The 25,718-nt window shown below is 37.2% G+C and overlaps 1 protein-coding gene across 3 annotated transcripts in view; it reads left to right on the forward strand.

Annotated features, from left to right (window-relative positions):
* galt (galactose-1-phosphate uridylyltransferase) overlaps positions 1–25,718 on the forward strand; it is a 164,712-nt gene that overhangs the window by 16,035 nt on the left and 122,959 nt on the right. For all 3 annotated transcript variants that reach the window (XM_067395698.1, XM_067395697.1, XM_067395699.1), the window contains exon 6: positions 6,931–6,987. In XM_067395698.1, the coding sequence (XP_067251799.1) occupies positions 6,931–6,987 (57 nt within the window). The remainder of the gene's footprint in view (positions 1–6,930; positions 6,988–25,718) is intronic.

A 25,718-nucleotide genomic window follows, 5' to 3' on the forward strand; every position in this document is an offset into this window, starting at 1 on the left:
TCTCTGGACACATTAATGCTCCGGCAAGGGAATAATGGAGCACTTCAAAGGGTTCCAGGGATATGAATGCAGTGAATTAAGATGTTTGTGCCAAAAGATAGTTAACTTACGATCGTGAGAGAGTTCCTGAGCCTCAATGGCTTTTTGACAGACTATAGATTCAGTTTAACTAAGGAATTCTGCTTAATGGTACAGAACCCTATACACTTTATCATTTTATGTTTTTCTCTGAAGCCCAGCTATAATGTTAGTTATATTTCTTGCAACAAAAAATAGCCATAATTTAGTTTTATATGACTATTTTACAGCCTTTTTGCTACTTCTATAGATAAATGGTCTCTGTTGTGATTGGCTAACCTTCAAATAGGGATTTTGTCCTCAAATGTTTGTACAATATGTGCCATTTCATAATTTTCTACATCTTACTTGTTGTTGTTTTTTTTCCCCCAATAATAAGCATTCCTTTATATCCACTGTCCCATGTTCAGCACATGAATGGATGTGAATGGAACACAAAATCTAGTTGTTGTTAGTCAGTTCTTATTCCCGTTCATAGTTATTCAACATTCCTTCTCTATGTAACATAAAAATGTGTCCCATATTGGGAAAGTAAATAAATAAATAGCATTTTGGACATTTTACTAACTAGAAGTAATTTTGCAACTACATGTGAACTAACTTTCATTAGTAGACTGTCTGCTTAATATCTGCCAACACTTTATTCCGATGCTCCCCAACAGACATTCTACTGACTATAAGTGACTTTGCAAGTTGCAACTACGTCAACTTATTCTACTAACCCTAAACTAACAGTCTCTGAGAGTTAGCTGACATGTAGTTGCAAAGTTATTTATAGTTAGTAGAATGTCTAAAGTGGACTATCGAAATAAAGTGTACCCAAGATTAACTCTAGTTTTAACCAAACATATTGATGAAACACAACAACTGTCACCATGATCAATGGTAGGTGTAAACGAACTACTAGTCTGCAGTTTTCCCATAAACAGATAAATAATGAGGGTAAGGCACCCATCGACTACAAAATAACACACAACACAGTCAATACCAAATAATACAAGAAGAGTATATTCTCTTGGTGTGCAGAAATACAATATACTTTACAGTTACGGCAGTTTACAAATACCTCTCGTAATGCATATTGATATGGTGTATAACAGCTATAAAATAGCAAGGAGATCAGTGCTATCAGTTAAAATTAAATACAGAAACATATTACAGGGTGTATTCAAGTGGTCAAAGCTGTGGGCTGGTAGCCAAAAGTTTGTAGGTTTGAACCTCTCAAAGGGCAATCAATGAGGGATTGCTTATGTTGCTTTTGTCTGTACACTCTTAAAAAAAATGTGCAAAAATTTATCTTTAGGAGAACAGAAGGTTATTTGGGGCAGTACCCTCAAAAGGACATTTCTATACCTAATTTATCCCTAAAAGGTTCATAGTAGTACATTAAGAGTACTACCATGGTACTAATATGCACCTTGTAGGGGGAAATAAAGTATAAAGTTGTACATTTAAGGGTACTGCTTGAGTGACACATTGTTTTACTCCTAAAGGTAAAGTTTTTACAAATTTTTTTTCTGACAGTGTAAAGTCCGCAAGACCTTAGAGTCCAGTCATGCTCCTTCAGGTCTTCAGGACCACTAGAAACTTCTTGTGCGTTGGAGAAAAAATCTGCAGGAAGTTGCTCTCTAGGATCAGGATTGGATACCCTGTTATAGGCTACGCTCACACTGTCAGTCCAAATCCGATTATTTGAGTATCCGATTGGAATCTGATCTAAATTATTTACTTCCACACTGAGTATCGCAACTGTTCAGATTCGATTTGTGTGTCCTGTGGTGCTCTTTCGTTTTCCGGAATATTTGCATTGGTTTCTATGGAAATGACGTTGTGTTGGTTGGTATACGGCAAAAACAGCAGCAACACTGAGGAGTTTGCAATACAGATGTTGTCATATTTACAACATGACAATGTTTAGCTGCCGCGCTGGACTACTACGTCTTCTGAGGCAGCGGCAGAAACATAGGAGGCTGGTAAAACATGTCTCCATTATATTTCATTTTTTGCTCGTCCAGCACTTTGCACCAACACAACCTTATTTCTGCAGCGACTTTCAGCATGTTACCTATAACAACGCCTGACGTCTATGGTTCATAAGGGTGCTAATATGGTCATGGCAAAAGCAAGAGCTAGCATTGCTATTGACTCACAGCATTAAGGCACAGTGCTGACCTCAGGTTACTCCAGGAACATTGGTCCAAATTATTATTCTACAAAGCTGCATATTAAGGTGATTTCACACTTGGTTCAATTGCCTGATCCAAAGCAAAGTTTAATAGCTCACCCCTTCCCCAGATTGCTTGTCATTGGAAAACTGTAGTGTCGCACAAAGTTAGGAAACAATGTACTGTAACACGCTGTTCTCTACTGATGTTGTGAGAAAGTCGCAAGTCAACTTATGTATATATTGAAAAACCCATCTGAGTCTTGGAGTCTTTACTAATAATCTGATGAGTTGTATCAGATGTGTATTAGGGCTGCACGATTAATCGCATGCTATTCTCACGCGCATTTCGTCAGTAAAGCCGGTTCCCTGATTACCGCTAAATCGCCATCACCTGCTTTCAAATGAAGCGGCATTTAATAGACAGAGCCGTAGATCACTGAAAAGCCACGCAATATCGCGTTCATATCGCAGATGAATCGCCTGCGATAATGAACGCGATATTGCGTGGCTTGTCTGTGAACTACGGCTCTGTCTAATAAAAGGCGCTCCGTTTAAAAACAGGTGATGGCGATTTAGCGGTAATCAGGGAACCGGCTTTACTGACGAAATGCGCGTGAGAATAGCATGCGATTAATCGTGCAGCCCTAATGTGTATGATTATAGAGACATCTGAACTGTACAGTGCTGTGGGTTCTCCAAGATCAGGGTTGAGAACCACTGTTTTAGTCATCTTGTGTTCATTATCCATAATGAAAACTCCCAAAAAAAACCTTTGTCAATGAACATTTTCTTTGGTAATTTTGGGAAATCAACGCTGTGGTCTGGTTGTGCATTTGGACTCTGAGGTACTGAGCTCATGGTGTGCAATGTAGATTAGGACTGGCTGTGTATGCAAACTTAATGGCTATGGCCCTAAGGTACACTGCACTCCAACTTCTGAGCTTAAAACGGAACTGTTATCTAACTCTTATCTTTAGCTAAAGACTCTTACAAACTCTGTTGAGACGTTGACTTGCTGCATCCTAAACGATATATTCATTGGGGCTTGAGGCACAGCCTTTAGTCTCATCTTCTCCTAATATTTTTGTCCATACATGCCGATGTAAGATAAACAATCTGCCTTACATTGATTTCCCATGTAGAGACTAAATTTGGACTTGCTGTTTTTAACCGAATCCTGGCATAAAGAAAATGATCGACTCCTGTTTAACCAGATTTCTCCTGGTTTTGGGATTTTAGATCTCCCGAGGTCATCTGGCAGAGGCCGTGACATTTTTGTGGTTTACAACTTACAGTTCAACATAAGCGCTGTGTCTGGTGCAACATTCATTCTCATTCTTCTCCTTCCTTCAAGAGCTGCTTGATACTGTTGATCACAATCTACTACTCACACATCTTGGAAGAGTGTTTGGTGTGACAGTTTTGAAGTGGTTTAGATCCTATTTCACTAACCGTTCCTAGTTTATTTCTATGGCTGTTCATAGGTCTGAGATTAGCTCTGTTTTCACTGGTGTTCCTCAGGGGTCAGGCTTAGGCCCTTTACTTTTTAACATTTATCTGTCACCGCTTGGCCATCTCTTGAGATTGCTCAGCCTCCAGTGTCATTTGCATGCTGACGATACGCAGATTTATATACATTCAAAACCTGATAAGCGCCTTGATGCTGCTTTTCTTTCCGACTGTGTTACTGAGATAAAAACATGGATGAGTAATAATTTCCTGTCTCTGAACAGTGATAAAAACAAAGTTATGCTCATTGGTTCCCATCATCACATTTTCAAAGCTGGTTCTCTGTCTTTGACTTTGGTCTTTGGCTCTGTATTAGAAACCCAAAGTAAAGTAAGTAACCTTGGGGTTATTTTTGATGCTAATTTTTCATTTATTTCTTTTGTTCAGAATACTGTTAAAGCATATTTTTTCCATCTCAAGATTGCATCCTATGTTAAATTTTCCTGTAGCAGAAAAGCTGATAAATTCCTTCGTCATCTCTCGGATAGACTACTCTAACAACTTTTTCTACAGCAATTCCACACTCAACAAGCTGCAATATACAAAATTCGTCTGCCAGGATCTTAACTATGTCCAGCATATGCAATCATATTACTCCAGTTTTGGAATCCTTGCATTGGCCACCACATTATTTAACAGAACTGTTACCTCCTTATACTCCCAATCGCAGATTATGCTCCCCACAATTAAACTTGCTGGTTGTTCCTCAAACACTCTTAAGATATATGGGTGACAGGGCTTTCTCTTTTCCTACGCTCCTACTCTTTGGAATTTTCTGCTTGTTGAACTTAGGGAAATTACTTATAACTTATGACATTTTTAAAGTTCAACTTAAGACATTTTTTTTTTTTTTTTTTAAACTTGCATTTGCTTGTTGATGTTTTATTATTATTATTATTATTCGTTTTTACTTTCATTATCTTTACTTTGATCATCTTTACTTTTATCAATTGTATTGCTTATATACTTTACACTTTGAGAAGCTGCTTTTAAAGGCACTTTATAAAATAAAGTTTATAATTATTATTGTTATATAAGAAGTCTTTGTAACATTAAAACATCAAAGTTTCATAGCTTAAAACGTCCTCCTCATTATAAACAAAGCATTTATTTAATAAATTTCCATAAATGGCTTGTTTGGATAACGGGTGATCTGTGACGTCACACAGGCAAATACATTTGCATATGACTGCCTCCAGAGCAAAACATCAACAAATAGTTTTACATCATCACACCATATGCCCGCCCACTGCATTCAGTCGCTTAAACTGGCATTCAGTCGCCTAAACTTAATGTGAGCGTTGCATAACATCAAAAGCATATAAAACCCATTATAATCACTGACACTGTCTACAGTATGCAGATGCATGTTCACTTTACTACACGTGCTTGAGTCTGCCGACAAGAGGACTAATGGAAGAGTAAATGGAAGCTATAGGAATGTTCGCTTTGATGCGCCATGTTTAAAGGTCCCGTTTTTTGTGTTTTTTTTGAAGCTTTGATTGTGTTTATAGTGTGCAATATAACATGTTTTCATGTTTCGCGTGTAAAAAAAACACAGTATTTTTCACATAATTTACTTATCTGTATACCGCTGTTTCCACTGTCATAAAAACGGGCAGATGACTTCCTTGTTCTATGAAGTCCCTCCTTCAGAAATACGTAATGAGTTCTGATTGTGCCAGCGGTCCCTGTGTTGTGATTCGACAGCTCTGAGCGCACCGTGCCCGGAAAAGTCACGCCTCTCACCATAACGTGGAGACATGTTGTAAACATGTCTTTAATTTTACCCTATCAATTTGAGCCGGAATCAGACCCGGTGATTGGACTGCGGGATGAAAATAACAGCGTTTCGACGACATGGTGACAAACACACTCTACAAACGCAACTCTTGTGTATTCCTGTGGGCGGAGGTTAGTCAAAAAACTGTTTTAGGGACGTCATTAAAGAAGGAAGTAGAAGGATGTAGTCCAAACTGGCCGTTCGATGTAGGCGACTTCTGTTAAATAAAATATCTAGCTTGGCATTGAACTTTGAGCTTTAAAATTTTACAGATTTTATTTATACTCTAACAACAACATTAAACACTAACTAAAGTTTGAAACATGGGATCACGAAGAACGAGACCTTTAAACAGCTCATTTGCTCATTTCTGTAGAGACTTTAGCAGGATACCAGTGGAAGGAACAAATGGATAGTTTATTTTTAATGGCATCATGGATCGCGTCATGTTAGTTCGGAGCATTTGACTGCATATTGTTTTGTAAACGAGGCACAGTGCAATGGAGAGTTCACAAAGACACTTTTGTTGTCATCAGATGAAGTAGTCAGCTGTATTGGATCTGAGAGCAGCTACGTCGCAAACCGCAAATAAACGATTTCAAAATGCTTTGTTTGTAAATGACATGCATGTATATGGATAACATTTTCAAAACACTCAATAGTGAGTGGGTGTAGATACTGTTTCCGATGCAATGATGTCTGACAAGCCTTAAAGGAAACAGGATGCCTCTTAAAAACAGGTCATTTCAGACAGAGGGTCAGAATGAGGGTTGAAAATAAAAAAAATGTTTTTTACACATATATATTTGGTGTGTGTGTGTGTGTGTGTGTGCATAAAACTTTATTAATATTATAAGTGAATCTCAATGAACATTAAAATAATAATTTAAAAAAATCCAGGTTGAAACAAATGATAAATCGTTAATTTAGGGTACAGCAAAGTTCAGCCCAATCGGAAAAGCGTCTACTGGGAGGTTGCTACAGTTACCGACTCCTCCAGATAACTCCGATGGTTATCTCCTCTGTTAAACACATCAGAGTATGTGTTCTGCCTTGTCTTTGCGATTTACAGACCCAGAAGAGTGGTGACTTTAGCCAAGTCAATATTTATCAAGCAGAGTAGTCAAGGGCAGATCCTGCTCAAATCCTTTTATATCACCCTTGAGGGAGGTGCCAGGAAGTCTTAAAACTCCCTTCGACAGGATGTTTCCTTTTAAACAGCTACATGTGCTCTGATGTCTTCATGTCTTAATAAAAGAGTGCATGTTTCGTCTGCACCTGTCTGTCTGCAGGATGTTTTGGGTTGTTTCTGTACACATGTACACTGTTTGCTGTGGCTTGTTATGTCTGTGTTCTTTGACAGGACATAATGTCTCTTTCTCATGTGTTTCAGATCTTTGAGAATAAAGGAGCCATGATGGGCTGTTCAAACCCCCATCCTCACTGTCAGGTATGCCGTCATCTTCATTGATGTCCCCTTTTTCTGCCTCATTCTACGCCTCTTTCTTCCAATTAGCGTTTGACCCTGTCGACTCTCTGAGGCAGAGAGCCCTAGAATGCTATTCTGCAGATTAAGACATATCCACTGCAGTCTTCGACCATCTGGAATGCTCTTTTTTTAGGCTGAAATAGGTCTTTAACTGTCACTTCAGCGGAGAGACTGCTGACGAGATGGGGCTAATGCAAGCATGAGCTTAAAAAGCCTGTAGACTCCAATTAGAGAACTACAGAGATGTTCCAGGAAAACCATCTTCTCACTAGAAAATTACTCTCGCCTCTCAGTCTTTGAGTCAAGCGGGCTTGTCTTATGGGCAATGAGTTTTTTTTTTTTTTTAAATAAAGGAGGTCACTGGGATTGCAGTGGTGTGGAAGACATCTCTGCTTTGAACAGTTTGTTAGTGTTTAGTGTATGTCTTTTATTGACATCTTCATGTTTCTGCTCTGACTCAGAGCAGCAAGGAACTTCTGTTTCCTCTCGTTTCCCTTTTTCAGGCTGTCTGTCTTACCCTTGTTTCTTCTAAGCACAGGAAGCCTGTCACTGTCATGCCGTGACAGCGCAGCAAGCCAAACTTGCTGGGTTGGCCGCACACTGAGCTCCCTCTCTGAATTCATCAAGTGTTGATGTGCGGCTGTGTGTTCCACTAGGGGGCAGTAGAGGATTTTGAGATTGTTTGACATAAAGCTGCCACAAACCACTCATTTTTTCCCTATAATACTCTCTTTATAATAAACCACACCCAAGGAATGTAGGTTTAATAGCCATACCATAGATTTATAGTTTACCACCTTTCTTTTTTTTTTTTTTCTCAGCCTCATCAAATCTGATCTATTGTGCTGATACTGCATAGTGATCTAACTTGTTAGGTTGTGATTGATATAGTTTAGTTGGCTGGAGAAAGTAAACTTAATCAGAAGTTGCAAGAAAGGTCTTTCTTTCTTTATTCTTTCTTTCTTTCTTTCTTTCTTTCTTTCTTTCTTTCTTTCTTTCTTTCTTTCTTTCTTTCTTTCTTTCTTTCTTTCTTTCTTTCTTTCTTTCTTTCTTTCTTTCTTTCTTTCTTTCTTTCTTTCTTTCTTTCTTTCTTTCTTTCTTTACCCCCAACTGACACCATCGGTTGAGCCTGTCAAGTTTCCAACTTATGTTATCATTAACAGAAACTGGATGAAAACATTTTTGTTAATTGAAAAAAAATAAAATTTGATAACTGAGAGTAAACTAAAATATATTTTCTTAATTTCAACTAAATTATATAAAAATGGCCATGAATTGACTTTAATTGTAGTTTTTGATACATGCATGGTATATTATAAAAATTAAAACCTTAACAATCCACCTACAATAAACATAAATAGCAAAACGGTGGTTGTTTAGTATTACTTATATACTATTATATTTTTTGAATTAGAAATATATATATAAAAAAACAGAAAAACTTTAATTTATTTCAGTTTTAGTTGTATTAATTTTGCTACTTCAACTTAAATATAAATGAGAAATGTTACCCTGGAAACTAATTGAAATAAAATAAGTTACGGTTTTAAACATTTAAGTTTTTCATCTTATATTTCTGTTTTATTTCAGTCAGGTTTTTAATAGTGTCGCATATATGTTCAGTTTAGTTCAGTTCAGTCTTGTCTGTATTAGTTCTCGTTAGTCTCTATGGTTTCTAATTAGTTAAGCCTTGACAGCTGTTGCTGTTTAGTGTCCTCATTTACTGTGTATTTATACTTCCTCTTCTGTTCTGTCCTTTGTCGGTTATTGTTTGTGTTTAAACACTGTTACGACGTATCACCTGCTTGTTGTATTAAACCTTGTTTATGATTATGAATCTGCATTCATCTGCCTTCTTCATCTGTGACACATAGTATTAGTTAACAGTAATAACAGTGGATAGCAATAACAATAAGACTGTGTTGAGAACTAGAAAACACTGAAAATAATTATTTTAATATAAAATTACAAGCTAAATTAAAAGCACAAATCAAAAATGTAAATAAAAACTACATTAATAATCTAAAAGTCAAAATTGTAGTTGTCTCTGCATATTAATCTGGGATAGGGCGAAATATTGAAACATTTTTTACTAAATGTTAATAGACCCTTTAACATCAGCACATTAGACTAGTTTCCTTGGCAACAGCTCATCCATACATCATACTGTCAGTATGACAACACATCCACCCTGCGTCCCAGTATGTGCTGGACGTGACATCAATCATCGACCTCTGACATAAATCAACCTCCCAGGACACACGGGCTCAGCCCTGTGAACGCAGCCCAGATAGCATCAGCCGTAAGCTGCACTTAAGTTTCTCATATGATTTTATCAATGGATGCAGCTAAATATAAGTAAATAAATCCCCCCTCCCTGTACAACACGTGTGTGGCCCTCCTTGGAGAGACTGAGCTCTTGTGTGGCTTAGGTCTATGTTAGCCGGCAGGAGTTGAGCTTTACCCAGCATGCCCTGGGAGAGATGGATAAGCCTCATGTATCCGGCTGCCCACCTTCTCCAGAATGAGAGTATTTGCGGAGAGGGAGCGAGCGAGTGCTTGCGATATAGCAGTCTGCCTGTGTTGATCTGTGTCTTTTTCTCTCTGTCTGTCCCACGCTTTCTCATATCATCCGTAACCACCCACCCCTGAGCAAACACAAAACATCAGCTCAGAAAACAGAGACTCATCTTTCTCTTGAAGCGATTATCGTGGTGCAGTTTTGTGAAATTTAAAACATTTAATCTCAGGGTCTTTTCACACTTTTTGCCTCATTTCAGGACTTGTATGAATTTTGGCTAATATGTGAATGGCTAAATGAAATTGGACCCTTTAAAGCAAACTAAACTGAGACTCTTGTGAGATATATTATAAATAGCAATAATAATATGAATAATTATAAATAATACAGTATTTAGTATATAAAAAAATGTGCTAGTGGGCAGATGAGGGCCTGTTCTATTTAGTTTCAGGAGTCCTTTTAATTGCAAAGTGCATTAATTGGTGTGTTTATCTGAGTGCAATATAATTATCATCATCATTATAATTATTAAATAATATTCAAGTGGGCCTGATTCCAAAAAAAAAAAAAAAAAAAAAAAAAAAAAAAACTGCTACAGCTAAATGGACAAAAAAGGATCTAAGGTCAAGGACAGTTTAAATGAACTCTGATGATTTTTTGGTCCACTTAAAAGTGTTCTGTTTGATTTGTGATAACACTTTTAACCTTGTAAAGCAAATTTGACCTCTTAGCTAGCTTTTAGCTTTTGTGTGCATTAGTCATATATCACTCACATATCACCACTCCAGACCTTTAAACCAATTACATCTTGGAAGTTTAGCTTACATTTAGTCACTTTTAGTTCACTTATAACGTGAACTCAAACCAGGTTCAGTTTATTTTTTGCATTTCCATAATTCCAAATATTTTTGTCATCACCACCATATTAAAGTACTGATGATTTATAGATAAGTAGATAGAATTATAATTAAAAATGCAGTATATGTTTGACTAAGGCTGCATTTATTTGTATCATTACAGTTCAAAATAGTTTTATAATGTTTTCTAAGGTGCACTTATGACGTTAGTATGCTTTTTACATCAAGTGTTGATTGTAACATTACATTTAGATTTATGGCATTATATTTAGATTGTGGCATGAAAGGTTGCAGTGATGAACATTGTAACCAATCACAGACATGTTGTCGAGCCCATGAAAGCAGTGATCTCATCATTGCAACTCTATTTCTACACACTAATGAATGCTTTCATCAAAACTAACAGTGCAAACGCAATGTAACTAAGAGAGTTGCTGAATAAAACGGGAGTTTTAGCGTGTGTCCAGAACTCAGTAAACTTGCGCTGTTTGTTTGACAGCTCCAGCGTGTGCTGTTTGATTGACAGCTCAAGCTATTGTAAAGGGAGCATTCTTTGATTTTTTTTCTATATATAATTTAATCACCGTTAAAATAACAATTACAACCCGAATTCCGGAAAATTTTGGGCATTTTTTTAAAAAATTTGAATAAAATGAAAACTAAAAGACTTTCAAATCACATAAGCCAATATTTTATTCACAATAGAACATAGATAACATAACAAATGTTTAAACTGAGAAATTTTAGCAACTAAAACGAATTCTAGCAACTAATTAAGTTAATTGATATCAGGTCTGTAATATGATTAGCTATAAAAAAGGATGTCTTAGAGAGGCTCTCAGAAGTAAAGATGGGTAGAGGCTCTCCAGTCTATGAAAGAGTATGTAAAAAGATTGTGGAATACTTTAAAAACAGTTCCTCAACGTCAAATTGTAAATTTCATCATCTACAGTGCATAACATCACCAAAAGATTCAGAGAAACTGGATAAATCTCTGTCCGTAAGGGACAAGGTCGAAGACCTTTATTAGATGCCCTTGGTCTTCAGGCCCTCAGACGACACTGCATCACTCATCGGCATGATTGTGTAAATGACATTACTAAATGGGCTCAGGAATACTCTCAGAAACCACTGTCGGTAAACACAATCCGCCGTGCCATCTGCAGATGCCAACTAAAACTCTCTCATGCAAAAATATGTGAACATGGTCCAGAAGTGCAGTCGTGTCCTGTGGGTCAAGGCTTATTTAAAATGGACTGTTTCAAATTGGAAAAGTGTTCTATGGTCAGACGAGACCAAATTTGACATTCTTGTTGGAAATCACGGACACTCTGTCCTCCAGGCTAAAGAGGAGGGAGACCTTCCAGCGTGTTATCAGCTTTCAGTTCAAAAGCCAGCATCTCATAGTATGGGGGTGCATAAGTGCATATGGTATGGGCAGCTCGCATGTTTTGGAAGGCACTATGACTGCTGAAAGGTATATAAAGTTTTCCAGACAACGTCCATTTCAGGGACGTTGTGTATTTCAGCAGGACAATGCAAAACTACATACTGCAGCTATTATAATAGCATGGCTTCGTCGTGGAAGAGTCCGGGTGCTGAATTGGCCTGCCTGCAGTTCAGATCTTTCACCTATAGAGAACATTTGGCGCATCATTAAACCAAAAATATGTCAAAGATGACCACAAACTCTTCAGCAGCTGGAAACCTGTATCAGGCAAGAATGGGACCAAATTCCAACACCAAAACTCCAGAAACTCATAACCTCAGTCTTCAAACTGTTTTAAAAAGAAGAGGAGATGCTACACCATGGTAAACATGTCCCTGTCCCAACTATTTTGAGACCTGTAGCAAGCATCAAATTTGAAATGAGCTATTTTGTTTTTTGTGCATAAAATTGTAAAATTTCTCTGTTTAAACATTTATGTTATCTATGTTCTGTTGTGAATAAAATGTAATGGCTCATATGATTTAAAAGTCTTTTAGTTTTCATTTTATTCAAATTTAAAAAAAAATGCCCCAACTTTTCCGGAATTCGGGTTGTACTTTCATCCTATAAAGAAAATCAACGTGAAGTTGACTGTTTAGTCACTGGTTTGATTCACTGACACATAGACAAAGGACATCTGACTGTACATGAATCATATGTCAGATCAGGCATTTTAATTAAAACAGTTACTTACATGTTGTTGCATTACTGTTGAGTCCATATCGTAAAAGTCTGTTTGCAAAGCCTGCTCCGAAATGCAATTGATTTACCATAGAATCCAAAGTGAAATGTACCAAATACAAATAAAGCTCAACTGAGACATTCACATTGTTGAAAATAAATAACCATATTCCTAGCATTAGGATCCTTTGAAAGGTAATGATATTTTTAGTCCTGTATCACTCTTCTCTCCACGTCATCTCACTAACACACCAGTGGGCAAGGCTAATGGTGCAATGTTGAAGTAGCCATTTTTTTTTTTTTTTTTTTTGTTCTGCAGAGGCAGCGCTTCACCTTTCTATGACATAGATGGGCACATTCTGAGACAAGTCTCTGGGCCTAATTTCGGAAAAGCTTTTATTGGACTAACAAGGGAGTTTTCAGTTCTAAACTTATAGGATATTCTTATAGTATGATGACCTATTATATTTCAAAAGATCAAGGAAAAGTTGATTACTCAATTCATGACCCCTTTAATTATTCCTGAGATCAAAGCTGAATTTTCAGAATCATTATCGTCTTAAGTGTCACATGATCTTATAGAAATCATTTTAATATGCTGATTTGATTCTCAAGGAACATTTCTGATTATTATTAGTTGAAAATCATTGTGCATGGAAAATATGAATATAAAGTCTGAAGAACAGCATTTATTTGAAATATAATTTTTTTGTAACATAATAAATGTCTTTAACTGTCATCCTTGCCGAATAAAAGTATTAATTTCTTTATTAAAAAAAAATCTTACCAAGCCCAAACATAAGATTTAACATTTTACACTTAAAAATAAATTATAGTTCACTTTTGAGGTAAAAACCATGTGCATGTGAATAGAAATGGATGCCTTTTCAATTTTAAAAGAGGCCTGGGTTTGATTCTTAACTGACTGACACCCTTTCAGTGACTTCTTTCACTTACCTACTGATTAAACCAGAGGAGATAGACACTCTTTCACTCAAGTTCTATCCTGCTTGTGTTGCTAGTTGGTTGAAATAGTTACTGACTGAGGTTAAAATGAAATCAGATTGAGTAAATGATGCTGTCAACGGATGTGCCTGAAGCCAAATACCTTATTCGGAAAGGTGCGGATAATGGCTTCAAAACGAATAACAAAATCTGCTGAATAATAGAAAAAAACATTTGGCAGAAAGTCACTTCTCATGGTTTCTGGATAACAGGTTCCTCTGTAAAGAGTAATATCAGCTACAATACTTAATCAAACACACTTTCTACTACTTGATATGTCTTTTTAAATGTTTTAAACCTTGTACTACATATTTCTCTGTCTCATTCTCTCTCTGTGACTGCAAGCATTTAGGCTTTGTATTCTTTATAATTTTGTTCATAATTGCATTTGCATAAAAGTTGTTTTAGCAATTTTTTTAGCAAAACAAATGTTCTCTTTTATTTAACATTTAGTATTATTGTTTTAATTTGTTGATATTTAAATATTTATTTCATGTCAATGTCAATTTTATTTATATAGCACCATTTCCACAACACATGGTTGACCAATGTGCTTTACATAAAACACACACCACATTTGCACAGTAAAGATAAAAGTAAAAGTAAAAAAAAAAAAAACTTATAAAAAGTACCACAACCATTTGAAATAATTTAAAAGAAATAAAAAGAAAAACTATAAATAAAATCATGGTAAAACACAGTGCTTCAGCCAGAAATAAAAACCTTGTCAAACAGATAGGTTTTTAATCTTGACTTAAAAATGAACACAGAGGGAGCTAATCGAATAGAAGAGGGCAACTCATTCCAAAGTCTTGGGGCGATAGATGAAAACGCACGATCGCCCCTGGACTTCAGCCTCGTCTTTGGTGTAAACAATAGTCTCTGGTTTGATGACCGGAGAGATCTTGTTTCGCTGCGTTCAATTAAAAGTTCAGATATATACGAAGGGGCCATACCATGTAGTGACTTAAACACGATTAATACAATTTTAAAATCTACTCTATAGCATACAGGCAGCCAATGTAAAGACTGTAAAACTGGAGTAATATGATCCCGCTTACGAGACCTGGTGAGAAATCTTGCTGCTGCGTTCTGGACCAGCTGTAAACGAGAAAGAGCTGTTTGATTAATCCCAGCGTACAGTGAGTTACAGTAATTTAATCATGTGATCGAGAAAGGTCCCTGAGCCGGGACTCAAACTCGGGTCACCCAAAGCACAACTGAATTACGTCATGGAGCATTGTCTACAAGGCTATTGGCTCTGACAATTGGAAGATATTTAAAGAAATACTATAATTATGATAAAAAAATATAGCTGCAAGCAGCAATGACACTTGCAAAGTTTGGTGTCAATATGTCAAAGCATTGCAGAGATACAGCTTCAAGAGTGGGTTTTGCATCATGCCTCGAATTCGTTGCTCTGGTGTATGAAAACGGTTTGATGTATCAACTTGAAATTCATTACTTTTTGTCATCATGGTCTGAAGATCATACGGTTCGATTTTGGTGAAAATCAGAGCAACGGTCTAGGAGAAGTTCAAATTTGATATCTATGTTCTCAGCATGTCCCAAGGAATCTTTCATTACAATCGGTTAAAATAATCAAAAGTTATTAACATTTTTGTAAATTTTGTTATAACTTTTGATCACAAAGTGGTGCTACACCGAAACCTTTTGAGTATTGTAAGGGCATGGTGCCAAAGACCCATACAGAGTTTCGTAACAATACGCTAATGCGTTCGTAAAATACAGCATTTTAGCACAAAATTCAAAATGGCTGACGGTCAAAGTGTCCGATATGGTAAAACTAGACATCATTCGACTCTGCATGATGCCCGAAACTAACAAGACCAAATTTATGATTTTTGGACTAACCCATCAGAAGTTATAAGCGAAAATGTCAATTTTCCATATTTCCAAACCAGTAGGTGGCGCTGCGCCGAAACACTGCATGATGCCTCAGGTCATGCTTGTGATGACATGTACCAAGTTTGGTCTGAATACGTCTATTTTCAGAAGCACTACGTACAATTTGTTCGCGTGTTTTACAAAAAACGATTGAGGAATCGACTTGAATTCCATAACTTTTTGTCGGCATGGTCTGAAGATGATCTGGTTCAATTTTCATGAAAATGAACGGCCTAGGAGGAGTTCGAAAAAGTATGTTTTTCAGAAAATTCAAAATGGTGGAAAAATTTTGAATTTACGGTTCAAAAGTTACTAGAATAAACATAAGTGCAAATTTGGACAGCTGCTGGCGATAGAGGGATCGAGTTAGAGACTCCAAATTTGCTTTGGACAAAGGCCAGACTGTCCTCTAACTGTGTGCCAGATTTCACAACTTTCCCGCAAGCGGTTCTATGGGTTGCCATAGACTTCAAGAGCGGAAGAAGGTGCTTGGCCCCTAATAAGTATTTCATGTCTTATGCAAGGCATAATTGTTAGATTGTTAGAACTACGAATTGGAATAGGTACATTTATAACCACCTTCTCAAGTAATTTTACAAATGTGTAGTTAAAGCCCCTCCCACTTCTGGCTTTATCAAAATACAGATACGAATAATTCTGAGATTGTTACAGATAGATACAGATACAAAAATATTGGCTCCGCTGTACACCCCTACTTACAACATGATTCATCACAATCATATATCTCTCATTGTAGTATCAACCGTGTCTCAGATGTTTCTCCTAAAATGACACAAAATGTCCAACAGAATCATTTAGCAAATTTTTAATAGTACTACACATTTTCCCCAAATTTGATAGCTGGTTGCTAATCAATAAATAAAGAATCTGAACTGTGAAAAGAATGATAAATCTTCTCTTTTTATGATTTTACTCCATTTCCTAAGCCAACTCCGGTGACAGCATTTCTGGTTTATTCCTGCATAAACACACATTGTGTATAATGTCGTCTTATCTATGAATTTACATACACAGCTAGACCGATAGCAGAGAAATGGCAAGGAGAGAGATTGCTGGTCAGTAGTGAGGTGTGATTGACGTTCTCTTGGAACTGTGGCTGATGCTTTTCGAAACGGCAAGTCAATCTGCCGCTCTCCGTGGTCTCCGACACAAGCAGGAAATAAATAGCATAAGCGTACGTCAGGAAACGTCAATCATGTGAGCCATCTGTTAAGAATAGACATATACAAACTCTGGAGAACTGTAGCATTCCAAAATATCGCCTGTGGGTCAGGCCTGAAAGTCATAGCGCCACGCTTCTTTTTTAATATCTCTGATGTTGTCATTGCTAGCATATTTACTGACTGTGAGACGTGTTTCTGTACGTTTTTTTTCTTTTTGTTTTCCTGTTCTAGAGAGTGATGGACCGCTGTCTGGCGTTTTATTTCGCAGAGGTTCATAAATGTGGCCTCTAGGGCTCCGGGATGGATGCGTGAAGACTGCGCAATTAGTTTCCCCTCCTCCAACGCTCCATCCATCCCTTGTTACCGACCCCTCCTTTATCACTCCTGACATTCAAATCAGCAGCCTGAATACCGAGGAGCTGCACGTGGTGCCACACACACCGCCGACCAAACGGACTTAGCTTGCTTAAAGCCATGCCAGATTTGCCCGATATTACCTCTAAAACAGTGAGGAGTAAGGGAGAGGCAGAGAGAGAGAGATGGGCTTTTTGATTCCACATGCAGCAAAAGATTTTATTTCATTTTAGATATTTAATTGGAATTCATTGGAAAATGGACTCGATCAAATGAGTGTTTTTCTCTTTCGTCATCTACTGGGACTTAATGTTTAATGCATAAGCACACCGGCCTCATTTTCAATAGCACTTTTCAAGTGCTTACCTGTGTGAACTTTTCTAGCCTCAAAGGTTACGTGGAGCTCGGAGGGAATAGCACTGTCATTAAGTATGCATAACTAAAGGCCTTCATGTAAACGACGTGAAAGCAATTATGAAAATTATGATACAGAGAGGGCTTTAAGTAGTCATCACCTCGGGTGGGAGAGCCTGTTGACTTGCTGTACTCAAACACCCCACTTAATGTACGTTCTGCAACCACAAAAATGACCAGAAGGCTTTATCTTCAGTGGGTCTTGTTTATGAAACATGAAAAGAATGAAATTCTCTGTAAATAATTTGTAAAGCACAAAATGTGACAATTTATGTTAGAATTTTATGGACGATTGGCAATTTGAGGCAATGGATATGTTTTTTTTTTTTTATGTTTAAAACTGCAGAGTGTGACGTCATATTACGACTGTTGCAGCATCTATAGAAATTTTGCATGCTCAAAGTCTAGTGTGACTGCTGCATTATTCATACCACTCATATATCACCACTCCAGATCCCTTTAAACCAAACCGAATTGGAAAGTGGTCTGAGTAAGGCTTACGTTTAGTCACTCAAGTTCACTTTTAGGGTCACTTATATGTGATGTGAACACAAACCAGGTTCACTTTATTTGCATAATTAGGGGCCAAGCCCCGAAGGGGCTGTAGCCCCTATTGTAATTGTACGTTTTCCCTTTTATTAGGGGCCAAGCACCAAAGGTGCTTAGGCACCTATTGTTATTGTTGGCGTTCCGTACGCTTATTATTATTCTTCCGCTTCTTCTTCCGCTCTTGAAGTCTATGGCAGCCCATAGAACCGCTTGCGGGAAAGTTGTGAAATTTGGCACACAGTTAGAGGACAGTCTGACCTTTGTCCATAGCAAATTTGGAGTCTCTAACTCAATCCCTCTAGCGCCATCAGCTGTCCAAAGTTGCACTTATGTTTATGTTAATAACTTTTGAACCATAAGGGCTAGAAACAAAATTCTTTTTTCCTCTGATTCCTTGGGTCAAGACGAATCGATTGCACCATATGACGTCATTTTCCGTCATGAAAATTTTTCCGCCATTTTGAATTTTCTGAAAAACGTACTTTTTCGAACTCCTCCTAGGCCGTTACTCCAATTTTCACGAAAATTGAACCAGATCATCTTCAGACCATGCCGACAAAATGTTATGGAATTCAAGTTGATTTCTCAAACCGTTTTCGAAAAACACGCAAACGAATTGTACGTAGTGCTTGCGAAAATAGACATAAGGCTGTATCTCCGCAACGCTTTATCGTATTCAGACCAAACTTGGTAACTGTCATCACAAGCATGACCTGAGGCAACATGCAGCGTTTCGGCGCAGCGCCACCTAGTGGTGCGGAGATATGAAAAATGGCTATTTTTACTTATAACTTCTGATGGGTTTGGCCAAAAATCATGAATTTGGTCTCGTTGGATTCGGGGAATCATGCCGAGTCGAATGATATCCAATTTTCCCATATTGGACATTTTGGCCGTCGGCCATTTTAAATTTGGTGCTAAAATGCTGTATTTTACGAACGCATTAGCGTATCGTTATGAAACTCGGTATGGGTCATCAGCACAATGCCCTGAAGGAGCATACCAAGTTTAGGACCAGCGCCACCTTGTGGTCAAAAGTTATAACAAAATTTACAAAAATGCTAATAACTTTTGACTATATTAACCGATTGTAATGAAACTGTTTTCAGTAGATTCCTTGGGTCATGCTGAGAACATAGATATCAAACTTTCCATAGTCAGCTGAACTTCCTGTCCGCCATATTGTTTTTCTTTAAAAACCTACTTTTTCGAACTCCTCCTAGACCGTTGCTCCGATTTTCACCAAAATCGAACCGTATCATCTTCAGACCATGCTGACAAAAAGTTATGGATTTCAAGTCGATAAGTCAAACCGTTTTCGTATACCAGAGCAACGAATTTGAGGCATGATGCAAAAATGACTCTTGAAGCTGTATCTCTGCAATGCTTTATCATATTCAGACCAAACTTGGTATGTGTCATCACAAGCATGACCTGAGGCATCATACAATGTTTCAGCACAGCGTCACCTACTGGAGTGGAGATATGAAAAATGGCTGTTTTTGCTTATAACTTCTGATGGGTTTGACCAAAATTCATAAATTTGGTATGGTTCATCAGGACAATGCCCTGAAGGAGCCTGAGAAGTTTCGGACCAGCACCACCTTGTGGTCAAAAGTTATAACAAAATTGACAAAAATGCTAATAACTTTTGATAATATCTACCGATTGTAATGAAACTGGTCTCAATAGATTCCTTGGGTCATGCTGAGAACATAGATATCAAATTTGCCATATTCAGCTGAACTTCCTGTCCGCCATATTGTTTTTCTTTAAAAACCTACTTTTTCAAACTCCTCCTAGACCTTTGCTCCGATTTTCACCAAAATTGAACCGTATCATCTTCAGACCATGCCGACAAAAAGTTATGGATTTCAAGTTGATAAGTCAAACCGTTTTCGTATACCGGAGCAAAGAATTTGAGAGATGATGCAAAAATTACTCTTGAAGCTGTATCTCTACAATGCTTTGACATATTCAGACCAAACTTGGTACGTGTCATCACAAGCATGACCTGAGGCATCATACAGTGTTTCGGCGCAGCGCCACCTACTGGAGTGGAGATATGAAAAATGGCTATTTTTGCTTATAACTTCTGATGGGTTTGACCAAAATTCATTAATTTGGTATGGGTCATCAGGACAATGCCCTGAAGCAGCCTGAGAAGTTTCGGACCAGCGCCACCTCGTGCTCAAAAGTTATAACAAACTTGACAAAAATGCTAATAACTTTTTTTTCTAATTGCTCACTGCTGCTGTTGGTCTGATGCTCACGGCCATGTTGGCTGGCTTCTTGTGCCGTTTTTGTGCTTGGCCCCGTAATTGCTGCTTGCAGCTATATTTATTATTATTCTTCCTCCCGAATGGGAGTCTATGGCAGCCCTATCAACGGAACATGAGAAAATGATGAAATTTGGCACAGTTGTAGAGATGCTCATGAATAGTGATTGGACCAAATTTGGAGTCTCTAGAACCAACTCTATAGCGCCACCACCAGTTCAAAATTTCAACATTCTAACGGTTTTAACATTTGAACTCTTTGTCATAGAAAAATTAAATTTAGTTCATCTGATTCGTCTCTTCATGCTGATGCTATTCAACTTCTTACATTAAGTCTCCACCCATTACAGTAGCGGCCATTTTGAAAAGTACAGTATTTGTTTTTTTTCGCTTCTCCTCCTTCAAAATTTGTCCAATTTTGTCCAGACTTTGATCAGGTGATCTTTGGTCTGAGCCGCACAGAAATGACTGAACAGATTTTTTTTATTCATCTTTGTTTAAAAGTTATGATGTCACGAAGTTAACGAGGTTGACCCGAAATTGCTATAGAGGCTGTATCTCGGCCAAACTTTGAGCAATCGAAACAAAAATTGGTACCCTTGATCAAGACCATGATCTAAGGTTCCATGCCGAATTTGGGAACAGCGCCACCTACAGGTCATGAGATATGAAAAATGGCTATTTTGGCCAATAACTTTTGAACAGTTTGTCAGAAAATCAAGATCTTGGTGTCTATGGATTCCTTGGATCATGCCGAATCCGACGATACCAATTATGTCAATATTGGATGAATCATGTGTCCGCCATTTTGAATTTTGTCATAAATTGCGATATATTTTAAACAATTTGACATATCTTCACAAAAATTGGTATGTATGACCTTTAGAAGGTCGTGAAGGTACCTGAGAAGTTTCAGCACAGCGCCACCTACTGTTCCACAGATGTAATGATTATTTCAAAAACGCTTATAACTTTTGAAAACACTTTCCAAAATGTGTATGCTTCATGTCATTTTATTCCCTGGCTTATGCCGATTCCGACAATGTATCATTTGTCATTTTCCTTAAATGTACCTGTCTGCCATATTGAAGTAAATGAAAAACAGTTTTTTCGCTACTCCTCCTACAAATTTTGGTCAATTTTGTCCAAAATCAGCTCAGATGATCTTTGGACCGAGCCGCACAGAAATGACTGAACAGATTTTTGATATTCACTACCATTTCCGAGATATTCATCTCTGAATGTGACCTTGCTTGTGTTTGTTGTCTTATGCTAGTTAGCTTAGCACAGTAATTGCTTAGCATGCTAAACTATTGCTATTCTTTCTAATGTGGTCTTCAGTCAACAGGTTAACCAAAACTTAGTTGGCATTAAATAACTTTGCATACTAATATGGTTAACATGCTATGAAGCTTTTTTTTTGTGAACTCTTTCTCACACTGAAACCTCTGCTTAGATTACTGATGAACTTGCATGGCTGATTAGCTCAATGTGTTACGCCACGGATCCCGAATGCTCTGCATCGTGGGTTCGAAACTCAGTGTGACACATGCCCAGACCGCATGAGGTACTGTGGCAGGAAAAGATGCAGAACTTGTGTCTGTTCTAGGCATTCTGCCTAAAACTGGTCTAATCTGAAGCTATCACATGCAATTCCTTTATGTCCAAATTCGTAGTTATTCTTCTTCCCCCTGTATGGTAATCAATGAACCATAAGAAGGAAAATTATCAAATTGGGCATGCTTGTAGTGATAGTAATTAAAAGTAATTTGACCAACTTTGGAGTATCTAGGACTAAGTCTATAGCGCCACCACCAGTTCAAATATTCACTTTTGTAAAGGTTATAACTTTTGAACCCTTTGTTCCAGAAAAATGAATGTCAATACAACTGATTCCTCTCTTCATACTGATCACATTCAATATCTTACATTAAGACTCCACCCAATACAGTAGTGGCCATTTTGAAAAGTACAGTATTCCGTTTTTTCGCTACTCCTCCTTCAAAATTTGTCCAATTTTGTCCAAACTTTGATCAGGTGATCTTTGGTCTGAGCCGCACAGAAATGACTGAACAGATTTTTTTTATTCATCTTTGTTCAAAAGTTATGATGTCACGAAGTTAACGAGGTTGACCCAAAATTGCTATAGAGGCTGTATCTCGGCCATCTTTGAGCAATCAAAACTAAAATTGGTACACTTGATCAAGACCATGATCTGAGGTTCCATGCCAAATTTGGGAACAGCGCCACCTACAGGTCATGAGATCTGAAAATGGCTATTTTGGCCAATAACTTTTGAACACTTTATTAGAAAATCAAGATCTTGGTGTCTATGGATTCCCTGTGCCATGCCGAATCCGAGGATATTGAATTCGTCAACATCGGATGAACCACGTGTCCGCCATTTTGAATTTTGTCATAAATTGCAATAACTTTTAAACAATTTGACATATCATCACAAAATTTGGTACATATGACCATCAGAGTGTCCTGAAGGTACATGAGAAGTTTCAGCACAGCGCCACCTAGTGTTCCACAGATATAATGATTTTTGCAAAATTGCTTATAACTTTTGAAAACATTATCCAAAATTTGTCTGCTTTATGTCATTTTATTCCCTGGCTTATGCCGATTCCGACAATGTGTCATTTGTCATTTTCCTTAAATGTACCTGTCTGCCATATTGAATTAAATCAAAAACAGTTTTTTCGCTACTCCTCCCACAAATTTTGGTCAATTTTGTCCAAAATCAGCTCAGATGATCTTTGGACCGAGCCTCACAGAAATGACTGAACGGATTTTTGATATTCGCTACCATTCCCAAGATATTCATCTCTGAATGTGACCTTGCTTGTGTTTGTTGTCTTATACTAGTTAGCTTAGCACAGTAATTGCTTAGCATGCTAAACTATTGCTATTCTTTCTAATGTGGTCTTCAGTCAACAGGTTAACCAAAAGTTAGTTGGCATTAAATAACTTTGCATACTAATATGGTTAACATGCTATGAAGCTTTTTTTTTTGTGAACTCTTTCTCACACTGAAACCTCTGCTTAGATTACTGATGAACTTGCATGGCTGATTAGCTCAATGTGTTACGCCACGGATCCCGAATGCTCTGCATCGTGGGTTCGAAACTCAGTGTGACACATGCCCAGACCGCATGAGGTACTGTGGCAGGAAAAGATGCAGAACTTGTGTCTGTTCTAGGCATTCTGCCTAAAACTGGTCTAATCTGAAGCTATCACATGCAATTCCTTTATGTCCAAATTCGTAGTTATTCTTCTTCCCCCTGTATGGTAATCAATGAACCATAAGAAGGAAAATTATCAAATTTGGCATGCTTGTAGTGATAGTAATTAAAAGTAATTTGACCAACTTTGGAGTATCTAGGACTAAGTCTATAGCGCCACCACCAGTTCAAATATTCACTTTTGTAAAGGTTATAACTTTTGAACCCTTTGTTCCAGAAAAATGAATGTCAATACAACTGATTCCTCTCTTCATACTGATCACATTCAATATCTTACATTAAGACTCCACCCAGTACAGTAGTGGCCATTTTGAAAAGTACAGTATTCCATTTTTTCACTACTCCTCCTACAATTTTTGTCCAATTTTGTCCAAAATCAGCTCAGGTGATCTTTGGACCGAGCCGCACAGAAATGACTGAATGGATTTTTGATATTCGCTACCATTCCCAAGATATTCATCTCTGAATGTGACCTTGCTTGTGTTTGTTGTCTTATGCTAGTTAGCTTAGCATGCTAATTGCTTAGCATGCTAACCAGTTGTCATTCTCTTTAATGTGGCTCTTCAGCTATCAAGTTAACCATGAGCTTCATTAGCATTAAGTTAGCTTAGCATGCTAATATGGTTAGCATGCTAAGTAATGCTTTTTTGTAAATTCTTTCTTACACTAAAAGTTCTCTTCCACAGATTGTTGAATGTGCATCCTCAAGTAGCTCAATGTGTAAAGCCAGTTACCTGATGAGCTCTGCACCCCAAGATAGTGGGTTCGAATCCCAGGTGGAGCGGTTTTATGAAATAGTGTGTTTTGATTCCTTTACTGCCTCTTGGATTAGAAATAAATGCTTTTTGTTTCATGCTGTGTTCATTTTCATCTAAGCTTATGTACATTCTGAGTTCATTTTCGCCCGTAATTCTGAACCAGCTGTTTCATGTTTGTTCATTTTCTGCTGTTTTTCCTCTTCCTGCTCCGTATTGCGCTACTGCCCCTTCTGGGGCTTGGCCCCGAATTGCTGCTTGCAGCTATATTTCCAAATATGTTTGTCATTAACATAAAGTACAGATGCATGCAAGATCGACAGTTAAGTGGATTATAATTAAATATACAGTGTATGCTATACAAATCAAATGTTTAGTGCCAGTTTTTTTTTTTTTTATCATCTCAGAGTGACTATTAGTGATGTGACAAAGGTGAGCACAATTGATCTTTATACAAATGAGCAGAATTTCTACCAATCATACAATTCCTTCTGCTAAACTAGTAAACTGTTTTTTTTTTTTCTCAGCCCAATCTTATTTTTATTGTTGTCCAGTGTTATTTTTAACTAAAACTAGTAAAAGCAGTTTCATTCATTGAAATAGAACAGTTGCAGTTTTGAGGAATAAATATTTGTAAAAAAAAAAAGAAATACTAATCAAATTCCAAATGTATAAAGATTTTTTTTTTTTTTTTATATAATAAATTAGTTTGTGTTTATTTAATAAAAGAGAGTTCTTGCAAAATGTATTTACATACAATTTTTATGGACTTTTAAGACTTTTTAGAGATTCAAATGCATGAATTTTTCATCAATCATTGTTACATATTCGGGTCTTTAACGACCCGGATCTATATCTAACGGCTGGATTGCTAACTGCTGCAATAGTATAAAACTCTCCTGATATTTTAATAACAATTACAAAATAATAAAATAAATGATATTCGTTACCTTTTGGAACTTAAATTTGAGCAGATGTTTTTTACCATCATCACTGTCATCGTCCGAGCTCATTTCCCCAGTACATTCAGCATCTGGCACATATTTGCTATCTGTTATCTAACTATATTGCTCAAATATTCAACATCTTCAAAAATTGACAGCTTCTTCACCAGATCCACCATCATGAGACAGTGACACTAATGTTTGATTGCGTTCAGTAGTTGCTCTGCAGTAAACTGCTAAGCCATTTCAAGTTTTGCCGATGATACTTGTTATTCTTTTGTTTTATGTCTGCGGTGATTATGAGTGAAACATCATGTCATCATTATGTATCAGACTGTGTATCAGCCACCTTGAGGATAAAGGTGAATTACACTTATTGAGTTAGCAAAGAATCAACTATGGTTGCAAAAAAAAAAAAAAACAACAACAAACAAAAAAAAAACACTTACTTACACCATTACATACCTCGGGTCGCTAGCATCCCTATTCACTAAAAAGAAG

Source organism: Chanodichthys erythropterus, chromosome 10 (genome assembly GCF_024489055.1).
Source record: "Chanodichthys erythropterus isolate Z2021 chromosome 10, ASM2448905v1, whole genome shotgun sequence".
NCBI lineage: Eukaryota > Metazoa > Chordata > Actinopteri > Cypriniformes > Xenocyprididae > Chanodichthys > Chanodichthys erythropterus.